At 43.4% G+C, this 13930-nt stretch overlaps 1 protein-coding gene and 1 long non-coding RNA gene across 29 annotated transcripts in view; both read left to right on the forward strand.

The window, feature by feature from the left end:
• DTNB (dystrobrevin beta) overlaps positions 1–13930 on the forward strand; it is a 242724-nt gene that overhangs the window by 84713 nt on the left and 144081 nt on the right. For all 28 annotated transcript variants that reach the window (XR_006703731.1, XR_006703732.1, XR_006703733.1 and 25 more), the window contains one exon: positions 793–959. Coding sequence is in view for 21 of the 28 variants with exons in the window: in XM_045447519.1 (XP_045303475.1) it covers positions 793–959 (167 nt within the window). In the remaining 7 variants the exon portion in view is untranslated. The remainder of the gene's footprint in view (positions 1–792; positions 960–13930) is intronic.
• Positions 6652–9067, forward strand: LOC123581446. The gene is made up of 2 exons (XR_006703738.1): positions 6652–7375; positions 8887–9067. It is a non-coding gene; the product is annotated as an uncharacterized LOC123581446 (long non-coding RNA).

A 13930-nucleotide genomic window follows, 5' to 3' on the forward strand; every position in this document is an offset into this window, starting at 1 on the left:
ACCAGTAACCACAAACTTGTGCCCAGGCATGTTGTAGCATTTAGTTCAGCCAACATTTGAAGGCCTTCAGTTGAAGGTACTGTGTAAAATACCATTTCAGGTAATAGAGACCCATAGTATATCATTCCAGGTGTTATTAGCAAAGGAAACAAATGTCTGTACAGCTGACAATGATAAATCTCTTTAAAAAGCAATGGGTTTGAAAAATAAATTTTAGACTGAAAGTTTCTCTTCTTATATATTTATCTGAATTTGAGAAGCATGAGTCTCGTTTTAAAGAAATTGGTTGTTTTCTAAGGTGAATCGGAAGGTAATATTCTTCTCTTTAATGTTTATTTATTTATTTTGAGAGAGAGCGAGCAAGCACGCGTGCACATGCAACACATGAGCAGGGGAGGGGCAGAGAGGGAGGGAGACAGTCTCAGCAGGTTCCATGCTCAGAGTGGAGCCCGACAGGGGGCTCAGTGTCACCGCCAGGAGGTCACGGACTAAGCCTGTATCAGGAGTTAGAGACTTAACCTATTAAGCCACCGGGCACCCCTGGAATGTAATATTGTAACTTGAAAAACTTTTCTCATTTATTATTTTCCCCCCTTATTCTAGTGAACGGCGGCTCAGTTAACTAGGAGACGCTTCAGAGTTTTCAGTGTTAGTGTTGTTTTCACTTTTGCTTTTTTGCATTAGGTGTGGTTTTCCAGTGTATTGACTTGACTCTCCGAGTGAAAGTAAGATAACTTGCTTCTCCTCCTCTCCCGCCCCTTCTCCCCTGCCCTGCTGTCTGCCTGCCACAAGTCTTCCACCCTGTGGAGTGCTCCTATTGCCGGTGTGAGAGTATGATGGGCTTCCGGTACCGATGCCAGCAGTGCCACAACTACCAGCTCTGCCAAAACTGCTTTTGGCGTGGCCACGCCAGCGGCCCTCACAGCAACCAACACCAGATGAAGGAGCACTCCTCCTGGGTAACTGCTTCGTGTGTCAGTCCGGGTCCCCCGCTGTTCCTCTTTCATCGCCAACAACACCAGGAGGGTTTCCCGATAGGTCCCTGGCAAAGAGGGACATGGTGCAGTCAGATCTAGGTGCCAACACTTGGGATGGGTTGCGAGCGTGTTGCGCTTCATCACCTGATTTTCAAAGCAGAATCTTTAAAGTTTCAGGAGCTGGAGGTATTATTACAGTTGAAATGGAAAAGTAAGCGAGAAGTGTCTTCTTATTTTAAAACTGTGCAAAGGGTATTCTCCCAAAGCTTCCTCTCTGAGCTTTACGTGGGATTGAAAGTTCTTTTTTTTAAAGCGTATTTTCTTCACGTCTGTAGGGCTTAAATGGGGTAAAGAAAGCTGCATGAAATAAAGGGGTTAATTTTTGTCTCTCTGAAGTTGGGGAAGTATTGTATTTTACAGTTGCCACATCAGTGTCCTTATTTTCAAAAGTAGTCTTTTATTAAAAAAAAAATTTTTTTAACGTTTATTTATTTTTGAGACAGAGAGAGACAGAGCATGAAGGGGGGAGGGGCAGAGAGAGAAGGAGACACAGAATCGGAAGCAGGCTCCAGGCTCTGAGCCATCAGCCCAGAGCCCGACGCGGGGCCCGAACTCATGGACCGCGAGATCGTGACCTGAGCTGAAGTCGGACGCTTAACCGACTGCGCCACCCAGGCGCCCCAAAAGTAGTCTTTTAAGTAACAGTATTTGGGTGGAGGTTGATGTGTGATTTTCCTATAGTGTTTACAAATCATGCAACAAGCTTAGCATCAATCATTTTTCTTCCCGTCTCTCAATTTATTTTCAGAGTCTTAAAAATGCCATATATTTTTTTAATGTTTATTTTCGAGAGAGAGAGAGAGAGAGGGGTGGGCAGCAGGGAGGGGCAGAGAAAGAGGAGGACTGTTCACTGACTGCAGAGAGCCCGATGTGGGACTTGAACTCACGAACCATGAGATTATGACCTGAGCCGAAGTCAGGTGCTCAACCGACTGAGCCACCCAGGCAACCCCCACAAAATGCCGTACTTTTATTTCCAAAAAGTTGTTTTAAAAACTTTTCCCTCTGGTTTTCATTTGTTGGTTGGTTGGTTTGCTAAAAGGTAGAACATATAGAGGGTCGTAAGTGTAATTCAGGATTTAGGTTCTTACCCTTGGTCATCCTACTGGACTTTAAGTATTTAGAAAGCTTCAATAATCAGGATTTTTTTTTCTTTCCCTTTTTTCTAATTAGTCTTTTTAAAACTCAACCAAGAACAAAAAGAAGGTAAGTTCATATCAGGGATTAGTTAAAAAAAAAAAAAAAAAAAAGAACAACTTTCAATCCATGTGTGCACTTTACTTCCTACATCTCTGACATGTTAGAGGTAGTTTTTTGTTTTTTTTTTTATCAGATAGGTTTTCAGTTACACTTAACCATAAAATTTGTGTTAAACTGAACATCCTATCTGGGGTTTTGTTGTGTTGTAAATTCTAATCCTGTTTTTGGTTGAGGAGTGATTATTTAAAAATTTTTTAAACAAGCAAAGGAAAAAATACAATGTAGTAGTCTCTTCCTTTTTTCATTGAATAGAGATAATTTATAGATTTCCAAGTTGTTGCTTTTCCCTTTCTTAAAGTACAAGTGTCCCTTGGTGGTAAATGATTTGTTAATGTTTTTCCCACTGTTTTTTGTTTAGAGTCTAACTCTCAGCACTGAGATAGCTCTTTGCTCTGTTACCTTTTGTAATGATTGGATTCATTGGGATGTTTCTTTTGACAATTCTCATCTACATGTTGGGCTAGAGAATGAGGAGCTTGGGGTGCCTGGGTAGCTCAGCCAGTTAGGCGTCCAACTTCGTCTCAGGTCATGATCTTGCGGTTTGTGGGTTGAGCCCCACATCGGGCTCTGTGCTGACAGCTCAGAGCCTGGAGCCTGCTTCAGATTCTATGTCTCTTGCTCTCTCTCTGCCCCTCCCCCGCTCACACTCTGTCTTTCTCCCCTTCAAAATAAATAAACATTAAAAAAATTTAAAAAACAGAGAGAGAATGAGGAACTTGTTCATCTTAATTTGAACTTGCTCATTTAGCTAATTTATAACCCTTTTAGAAATGGGAATTTTACATTTTTTTAAAATATAAGTGACTGAATGTTGCTTTATGATTTACAAAGCAGGTTTTCCTGTGCTTTATTTCATTGAGCAAAAGCATACATAAAGTACAGAAATCACAGTGAATTTTTGTGCTTCTGCTTGATTCTCATAACACTCTTGTGTAGTAAGTCATATCCCCATTTGTTGTTATTTTTATTTCAGCTTTGTTGTTTTTTAAATTTTATTTATTTTTGTTATAGTGACTTAAGATTTCAAGAAAAGTCATGAACAATACGCATGCATCATTTTGAAGTTGCTATCTGTTTTGAATTTTGATGAGTATGTGCATTATGTGTGATTGATGCATCTTGGTAACGTTTTTTAGCAGTGTGTGTGTGTGTGTGTGTGTGTGTGTGTGTGTGACTTGTTTTCAGGATTAGAACTCTGTATGTATAATACCCTTGCTCTTTGAGGAAGATCTGAATGAATTTTGAGACTGATGTGGGTAAAGAAGTTTCCACTAACAAAAAGATGTGTAATCTCTTTAATAGTCATTTCTTTGACATTTGCCCACTGTGTTTATACGAGTATTTGAATAACTATTTCTCTGTGTTCACAAGGGATAAATTTAGTGTACGTTTAACAAGTTTGTATATGAATTTGCATTGTAGATTTGATAGGTGTTATATTGGTGCTTGGAAGTTTATTTTGATTTTTCTAAAAGTTTGTTTAATATTTTGTCTAAGTAACTATGCAGTGTAATTCATTATTCTGTCAGGCATCAATCCATTCATTTGACTTTACTTTAGAAAAAAATGCTATATGGTGATTCATTCTGTGCATTCATTATTCATTCAAAAGATATTATTTGAACTCATGCTGTGCGTACCAGGCACTATTACAGGCATATATGAGATACATCTACGAACAGAACCGGACAAAGATTCCTGCTCAGTGGGGCTTGAATTTTAAGGGGTGTGAAAGAGACCATGAGGGCTCACTGACATTGCTCTTTTCCCATTTTTGCTTGGCATGCATCTAGACTACATTTCTCAGCTTCCCTGTATCTAAGAAAAACCATGTAAATACCAGTTAGCAGTGGAATGTGAACAGAGTGATATGTGTCTTCCCAGAATAAGACCATTAATAGCCGAGGGCCTTTTCTGTCCTCTCTACCACAGCTTAGGGGAGAGAACTTCATTAGGACCCAGAGGAAGATGAAACCATAAATGAAAGGAAACTGGGTCCTTGAATGATGGGTGGAGAAGAATATCCTGCTACCCTGCTTGACTTTGATCAAGAGAGCTAGGAGCAAGAGAGAAACCTTGTGTTAAGTTACTGAGGTTTTAGTGTTGGCTATAGTAGCTGGTTCTGGAAGTAAGTTCTATTACAGCAAAACCTTGAGATTTGTGTTGTTGGCTTAGCAGTCAGGTAGCCCTGATAAGGACGCTGATGTTGGAGGTGGGAAGGACAGAAATCTATGTTATGCAGTGGTGACCAGTGGCTAAATTTGTCATCCATAATAACTTAGAAGGTCCACTTCTTGCCACCTGAGCTCTGGGTCAAATGTTGGAAAGGATTGAAGTGTGAGTGTATGTTGACTGTCTTTTGTTAGGTCTTACACGAAAGAGATGAGCTTAAGAAAGAATTGTCTAGTTTTCAAGCAAAAAATGAAAGGGAATAGAGAAAGTTCTGACAGTTGGAGCAGTGACAGGAAAAACAGATTGCTTGTAGACCATAGAGAGCAATAGGTAAGAGTTGAGAAAGGCTTTGAGCCACAAAGGCCTAGTGAACCTTCTCAGTCAAAGAAAGATGACAGTCCTATGGCAAAGATCGGATCAGGGCATGAGTTCTCATTCTTGGCTGTTCATCAGAATTGCCTTGCTCTCACTTACATAGCTTCTGATTTAATGGGTCAAAGGTACATGAAACCTAGATAAGACAGTTTTTAAAAGTTCCCTCAAGTGATTGCATCGTGCAGCCAACGTTGGAAACTGCTGACCTGTTGTTTCATCTGGACTCCAGGTGGCTTCTGTTAGTTCAAAGCGAGAGGAACGGAGGCAAAGACATAAATCAGCCTTAAGAATTATGTCCAGGAAAGGACTTTGTGTGCGGTTACTGGCACATGGAACTGACTGGAAACAAATAGATCAAAGGCCTACTAAGTTTTTGAGGGAATTATATATTGGCAAAGGAACTAGGAGCCTGCACTTAACAAGCCCCTGACTGTTCTAACTGTAAGACTACTTTCTAACGACCCAGAACTTGCTCTGGAAAGAGGTGGTCTGTGAAGGCTGTACGGCCTCTAGGAAGGGCATGCCAGAGCCCACTTTGCCAAGGAGGATATTAGATAAGGAAGAACCTTGTGCTTGTGCTCCTCCATTGTGTGTTGGGCCTGGGGAGGGTCGGTGTGGATCATCTGCCTGATCCGTTCATAGGGTCCATCATTTGGAGCTACGCATGATCCTGATGAAGAAGACTGTGATAGACCCAGACGTCCTGGACTTGTCTTTAGATGCACTGATTGAGTGGCACTTCACATTTTCTTTTTGGAGAGGTTTGAGTGTGTTTTGTTTGTAGGAAAAGGGAGGAAACCTATTTTGTGATCAGAAGTACTTATCTATATCCATGTTTTGCTTTTCTTCCTGGACCTGTACCTGGATGATCTAGCCCGTCATCCTTGCAGCCTGACAGGGCCATATGACTAGTTCTGACCAGTGGGATTTGTTTGCAGGTCATCTGTGTTACTTCTGAGTCAGGGCTGTTTAAAGCAGATGTGTCTCATCTTCTCTTTACCCTTCCCACTCCCACTAGACATTGGCCACATGGGATGATCTTCGAAGAAAGTAATAGCGGCAGAAGCCCTTGAATGAAAGGGAGCTGGGTACCTAGTAGATGGATCAGAGCCCCTCTGCCAATTTACACTAGACTTGCCCATGAACAAGAAATCAAAAAGCAGAATCCAGAGTATAGGGTCATAGAGGCCTTGTTGAGAAAGTGAGATTTGAACAGAGTCTTTGGTGTATGATAGTAGACATCTGGGGAAGAGGAGGCATTTTCAGCATGAATCCTGTGAGTAGGAGTGTGTTTCTGAGTTCAGGGAACAGCAGAGAAGCTTATGTGGCCAGAGTGGAGTCAACAGGAGGAGGTCTATAGGAAAGGAGGACAGCTCGCAAGGGCCTTTCTGACCATAATAAGGATGTTGGCCTTAACTCTAGTGGAATGAGGAGTCTTTATTTTTTTTACGGGAGAGAGAGAGAGAGAGAGAGATAGAGAGAGAGGGAGAGAGAGAACGAATGAACATGAGTAGGGTAGGGGCAGAAAGAGAGGGAGTGAGAGAATCCCAAGCAGGCTCCACATTCAACACAGAGCCTGACTCAGGATCCTGGGATCCTGAGACCATGACTAGAGCCAAATTGAAGAGTCAGGTGCTCTGGGCATCCGGGTAGCTCAGTCAGTTAAGCATCCAACTCTTGATATCAGCTCAGGTCATGACCTCACAGTTGGTGAGATCAAGCCCTGTGTTGGGCTTTGTGCTGACAGCACAGACATTGCTGGGATTCTTTCTCTCCCCCTCTCAGTGCCTGCCTCTCTCTCTCTCTCTCTCTCTCTCTCTCTCTCTCTCAAAATAAATAAACACTAAAAAAGAATAGTTGGACGCTCAACCAGCTGAGCCACCCACTTACCCCAGAATGTGAGTCTATAGGGTTTTGAGTAGAGGAATGGCATGGCTTGATTTATCTTTTAAAATGATCAGTCTGGATAGCATGTAAAGAGTAAAGTGGGAGGAAAAGATAGAAGCAGAAAGAGCATTTCAGGAGAGATGATTGCAGTAATCAAAACAAGATATGGTAGGATGGTAGCAGTAGAGGTGGTGACAAGGGTAGAACTAGAATTTACTTTCTGAATCTGCCTAATGGGTTGGATGTGGCTTGTGAGAAGACAGGAGTGAAGATTTTGTCCTAAACAGCTAGAAGGATGGAATTGTCATCAGCTGAGATGAGACAGCTGTGGATGGAGTACATGTAGAGGTTAGGATTGAGAGTTCACTCTGGGAATTCAGTTCAGTTGGATTTAAGTTGCTTACTAGACATAGGGAGTTGTTGGATAGGCCATTGCATATGAGTCTAAACATAAAGAAGTCTGAGATAGAGATGTCAGCTTGGGGGTCATTGGCAAGTGGTCATTGGTACGCAACTGAACAGTACCACTAAGTGAGTGGAGATAGAGGCGAGAAGAAAGAAGAGAAGAGGAATGAGAACTGCCCTCAGGGCTCATCATTAAGAGATCTTGGAGAAGAGGAGGAACCTGTGAACAGTGACACAAGGTGAAAGCCAGGAGAGGGTGGTGTTCTGGACTATGCGTGAAGGGTGTTTTGAGGAGGAGGGATTGATCCTTTGTGTCCAGTGCTGTGACAGTCAAGGGAGAAGATTGAGAAGTGGCCCCTCATCTAACAATGTAGAGGTGGTCTTGCAAGAACAGTTTCGGTGGAGTGGTGGGGACAAAACCCGACGCAAGTGGGTGCAAGAGGGAGAGGGGAGAGAGATGGAGACAGAGAGTATAGACAACTGTCAGTGAATATCTTTTTCTAACCTTTCTTTTCTTTTCTTTTCTTTCTTTCTTTCTTTCTTTCTTTCTTTCTTTCTTTCTTTCTTTCTTTCTTTCTTTCCTTCCTTCCTTCCTTCCTTCCTTCCTTCTCGTTTCTTCCTTTCTTTTTTTTTTTTTTAATTTTTTTTTTCCAACGTTTATTTATTTTTGGGACAGAGAGAGACAGAACATGAACGGGGGAGGGGCAGAGAGAGAGGGAGACACAGAATCGGAAACAGGCTCCAGGCTCTGAGCCATCAGCCCAGAGCCTGATGCGGGGCTCGAACTCACGGACCGCGAGATCGTGACCTGGCTGAAGTCGGACGCTTAACCGACTGCGCCACCCAGGCGCCCCTCTTCCTTTCTTTTCCTTTCTTTTTTCTTTTTTCTTTTCTTTTCTTTTCTTTTTCCTTTCCTTTCCTTTTCCTTTCTTTTCCTTTTCCTTTCCTTTCCTTTTTTCTTTTCTCTTCTCTTCTCTTCTCTTCTCTTCTCTTCTCTTCTCTTCTCTTCTCTTCTCTTTTGAGAGAAAGCGCAAGCAGGAGAGAGGGGCAGAGGAAATCCCAAGCAGGCTCCATGCTCAGCGCAGAGCACAATGCCGGGCTTGATCCCCTGACTCCGGGATCATGACCTGAGCTGAAATCAAGAATTGGATGCTTAACTGACTGAGCCCCCCAGGTACCCCCTAAGACTTTTTTTCTTTTTTCTTTTTTTTTTTTTTCAACGTTTATTTATTTTTGGGACAGAGAGAGACAGAGCATGAACGGGGGAGGGGCAGAGAGAGAGGGAGACACAGAATCGGAAACAGGCTCCAGGCTCTGAGCCATCAGCCCAGAGCCCGACGCGGGGCTCGAACTCACGGACCGCGAGATCGTGACCTGGCTGAAGTCGGACGCTTAACCGACTGCGCCACCCAGGCGCCCCAAGACTTTTTTTCTAATAGCAGTTCTTGGCAGGATTTTAGGAGACTCAATTAATCTCACTTCACTTTTCTCCACTCACAATTGCAGCCGGGAGTTGGGCACATGGCAGTCTGTTTGAGAAGGTGGTTTTAACTGTGAGGAAATAATGGACTGCCAGTAGCCCCTGAACTGAATATAAGCCAACCCAAGGTGGGCCTTCCCAGCACGCAGCGGAGCCTGGAGGCTCATGGCTCTGGGAGCAGAGAAGCATGTTTGCTTTCTGTAGAGCTTGCAGATACCAGCAAACAGGGGAGGGAACGAGGCTGAGCTAGCATGTTCATTCCTTCTCTAGAACCAACCAGTCTGGTCCGAGGAGCGAGGGGCAGAGAGTGACCACCTGCTGGGGTCCTCCAGAGAAGGTCCTCCACATGGAAACAAGACAGTGGGCCATGGAATCAGCATGGATTTTTATATTCCAGTTTGCAAGGATATAGTCATCATCTTCTCTTGGTCTTGGGTCATATTTCAAGTAACCTTGCCATTAGGAGGCCTGCACGTACAGTATTTCAGTTGCTACAAAATAAGCCACTCCCAAACTGGTCACATAAAACAACCATTTTTTTTTTAACGTCTTATTATTTATTTTTGACACAATGCGAGAGACAGAGTGCAAGCAGCGGAGGGGTAGACAGAGGGAGACGCAGAATCCGAAGCGGGCTCCAGTCTCAGAGCTGTCAGCACAGAGCCCGACGCGGGGCTCGAATTCACGAACCGTGAGATCATGACCTGAGCCGAAATCGGACGCTTAACCAACTGAGCCACTCAGACGCTCCCCAAAAACAACCATTTTATTTCACCCATGGGTTTGGTGTCAGGAGTTTGCATAGGGCAGGGGGGCTGGGTTGTTCCTGCTCCATGACCTCTGAGGTCTCTGCTGGATGACTGAAGTACCAGTGGGGTGGGTGCTTCTTCACTCGCTTGGCCAGTGTCTGCCCTGGGATAGTTAGAAGGCTGGACTCAGCCACACTGTAGACTGGAGCCACCAGGCCTCTGAACGTGGCCTCTGCTTTCTGCAGCATGGTGGCGGTGTTTTCAGAGACAGCATCCCCTGAGGGAGCATCTGGAGAACGAAGTGTTCCAAGAGGACTAGGGGAAACCTGTCAGGCCTTTTCTGCCTGAGCTGTGGAAGTCACGCAGCCACATTCTGCCAACTTCTGTTGGTTGCAGTGTCAAGGCACTAGGGCCAGTCCAGCTCAGGGGAGGGAGAGGATGCTGGTGGCGGTGGTGGGGGTAAAGTCCCATCACAAGGAGCATGTGTGGTGTGGTGAGTGGGACGGTGCAGTTACGTTTGGAGATAATTTCCTGGCCTATAGTTAATGCTCAGTAAGGATCTGTTAAATGGGTGAATGAAAGGACACCCAGCCGTGCATCCAAGTCTGCCACACAGGAGGAAAGCCTTACGACCCGAACAAGCATTTCTGTTTAAATGGTTAATTCAGCCATAGAGACTACCCTATTTTTCTACGAAGTTATGCTTTTTAAAAGAGCACTTTGTTAAAACAATGATGCATAATGTTTACTGGGACTTTTATTCCCTTATTTAAATGATTCAGATTTGGAGAAAGATTCTTTTAAACTATTTCAAATATAGTGCTGTTGTTTTTAATCCCTGTTTAATGATTTTAACCCTGACCTTCATTTTCCTTGGTTGGGGCATCCATGCTTTTCTGATTTACTTTACGCATCCTTCCCTCCCTCTTTTCCTCCCCCTCTTCCTCTTCCTCTATCTCTCATCTCTGTCTTTCAGTTACTGTGAAATATGTACAACATAAAATTTACATTTTATCTCTTTTTAGGTGTCCACTTCACTGGCATTCAGCACATTCATATTATTGTGCAACCATCACCACCATCTGTCTGGAACTTTTCCATTTTCCCAAAGAGAAACTGTTAACCCTTTCTAGATATATGAGGAGGGCTAGAAAGAAGCCATTTCCTGACCTTCCCTGTGCTTTACATTCAGATCTCTGCTTACCCTAGTCTTCACTTTACCAAGAGGTATTTGACCGATTTCCACTTGGCAGGAAGTGTGTGTGTGTATGTGTGTTTATACAAAATACACTTGTAGCACAGCTACCATTTGTTAGCTGAGTGCCTCAGTAGAGGCAGTTACGTAATATGGAATATGTGGAAGTTTCGCCTTTCTTCCCAGCAGAGGGCAGACTCCACCTCTGAACAAAGTTACTTCTCTTGTTCTTCAAAAATCTATAAATGAGGAAGTACTTGGATTTGTTTAGCAATCTGTTAATATTATTGCATCTTTTTAAAAAATAAATATTAACAGGCAACACACGTGTCTAGGATACTTGTTTGGGCATTAGTGATATTAAATAATTTACCTTACTGACTCAGAACATATTCTGTTGTCAGAGACCAAGACCTCTGTCAGGTATTTAATTCTCATGTGACTAGTGCACCTCTCCTCACATCTCTTGAATTCTGAGAGAATATGCGTTCAATGAGATGAAGGTATGCCGTGCGTCTTGGTACACTTCTGCCCAGTTCCAAATAGTCACATCATAATTAAATAACTCCTTTGTACAGAGTGTAAAACTAGGCAGGAGGATTTAAAATTTTTTAAATTAATTTTTAAAATTCAAGTGCAGTTAACATACAGTGTTGTATTAGTTTCAGGTGTACAATACAATGAGTCAACAACTTTATACCTCACTCAGTGATCATCTTAAGTGTCCTCTTAATTCCCTTCACCTATTTTGCCCCTCTCCTCACCCACCTCCCCTTGGGTAACCACCAGTTTGTTCTCCAGAGTTAAGAGTCTGTTGTTTTGTTTATCTCTTTTTTCCCCCCTTTGTTCGTTTGTTTTGTTTCTTAAATTCCATGTATGAGTGACATCATATAGTATTTCTTTCTCTGACTTATTTCACATAGCATTATGCTGTCTAGATCCATCCATGTTGTTGCCAATGGTGTTCTTTATTCTTCGTTCTTTATTATGGCTGAGTGATATTTCATTGTATCTATATACCACATATTCTTTATCCATTCATCTGTTGATAGGCACTTGGGTTGCTTCCAAAATTTGGCTATTGTAAATAATGGTGCAATAAATATAGGGATGCGTGTTATCTTTTTCAGTTAGTGTTTTTGTTTTCTTTGGGTAAATACCTGGTAGTGGAATTTTTGGATCATATAATAATTCTATGTTTAATTTGTTGTGCAGCGTCCATGCTGGTTTCCACAGTGGTTGCACCAGCTCATCTCCTACCAGCAGTGCATGAAAGTTCCTTTTTAGAAGAATTGGTTTTTTCAAAGGCATAGGGCAATATCCCCACTTGTGGCAAGTTATAACATGAGGTAAGGCAAATACATGAAGACATTCCGAACAAAATCTGTAAATGAGGCATTTAGCCCAGCGTCCCACAGTCCTCAGAGGAGCTGCTGAAACCGTGTCCACCATAGCTCCCACCTCGTGTTCATGAGTCGCTATCACCACTGAAGCTGTCTGGCCTTGCTCTTTTGCATGGCACTGCCATTCCCATCGTGATCTGTTGGTGATTCATTGCCCACCCTCCCCCGCATCCTTCTTACAGTTCTCCACATCTCAAGAACCTTTAGAACTGCTGCTCCTGGGGCTCCTGGGTAGCTCAGTTGGTCAGGTGTCTGACTGGATCTCAGCTCAGGTCATGGTCTCACAGTCATGAGATCAAGCTCCAAGTTGGGCTCCATGCTGGGCGTGGAGCCTCCTTGGGATTCTCTTTCTCTCCCTCTGCCCTTCCCCTGTTTGCTCACTCTCTCTCTCTCTCTCTCTCTCAAAAAACAAAAACCAAAAAAACCCCTGCTGTAATCAGCAAGCTGCCCTCACTTTTACTGCTTCTTGAAACTTTTCTTTCACCCCCATCTTAATTGAGGTTGACTGTCCTCTAGAACGTCCCCTTCTCCTGCATCCCTTCAGGTGGTAGCTATTTATTCTCCCACACCTGTGAGTTTTAAGGGGTTGGGAAGTGAAATTATTGTTAGGGTGGCTATATAATTTATTATATAAAGCAGAGTTACTTGAGAGTGAAAGGGGGCACTATTCTTTATGCAGGGACGACATGCATAGGCTGGGATTTCCTGGGTAAACAGTTTATGGACACTGCTTTGGTGTCCTGTTACTGCATAACAAATAACACAAAGTTAGCAGCTTAAAGCAGAAATTTTGTTATTTTAGTTTCTGTATGTCAGGAGTCCAGGCAATGACATGACTAGATTCTCTAGGTCTTCCTGGGCTGAATTCAAGGTGTCAGCTCAGGCTGTGGTTATCATCAGTACTGGGAGGTCCTCATGCCAGCTCACTGGTTGTTGGCAGAACTCATTTTGTTGCAGATATGGTATCGAGGTCCCCATTTTCCTGCTAGTTTCCAGCCAGGGGTGACTCTCCTCAGAGGCCACCTGCAGTTCCTTGCCATGTGGCCCCATATGCAGCTTACAGAATGGACATTTGCTTTCTTCCAAGCCTACTGGAGCACATATCCCTGACTTTCTCTTCTGTAGCTAGCCAGAAAAAATGCTCCTTTTAAAGGGCTCACCTGATTGGATCAAACCCATCAGGGTAATGTCCCTGTAACATAGTCAAAGGAGTGATAGTTCATCATACTCACAGGTTCCAATGATGCTCAAAGGGGAGAGGTTTGATGAGGACAAGGGTTGCTGAGAGTCACCTTAGAATTCTGCATATCCTACTACTCATCCTGGTTATTTTCTTCCTTGCTTTCCACCTCCCACTTCTAGCCCATCACACCCTGAATCTCTTGGATCAAACAACAACAAGAAGCAGGATACTGCCTTGAGGCTCATGCCATTTTAACTCCAGCCCCCTTCTTCTTTCCTGACTGCAGTTAGCCCCTGACTTTCTGGTCATTTTCCTTCACCCCTGTATGGATTGGTACCAGAATTATGGTCACCTCTTGGTTGGTTTCAGTATCTGTATAGTCAGATCTTTTAAGACCCTGGCCACACAGTTTCTTGACTTCCCCAACTCTGTCTTCTCCTCCACTGAGCCTCAGACATCCACTCCCTCACTTACACCTGGACCCTTTTGCCAACTCCACCTGCTCCACTTGAAAACCACTGACTTAGGCACCCCATTCTGTGTCAGTACCCGTTGTCGTTCCAGCTGACTTGTTCATCATCTCTTCTAAGACCGTCCCTCATGTCTTCCAACCTCTGTTCCATTGACCTGTCTGCTTTCGTTCAGTCCTCTCATTTTTCTCTTCTCCTTACCATTTTAGATACAGCGCTTCCTTCCTGTACCATAAACTCCATTGTCCGGTGATTTTTTGTCCATATCTCTGTCAACTAAATTCATGGATGACTTAAATCTGTCTGCTTTCTCC

This window comes from Leopardus geoffroyi, chromosome A3, assembly GCF_018350155.1.
Source record: "Leopardus geoffroyi isolate Oge1 chromosome A3, O.geoffroyi_Oge1_pat1.0, whole genome shotgun sequence".
In the NCBI taxonomy this organism is placed as follows: domain Eukaryota; kingdom Metazoa; phylum Chordata; class Mammalia; order Carnivora; family Felidae; genus Leopardus; species Leopardus geoffroyi.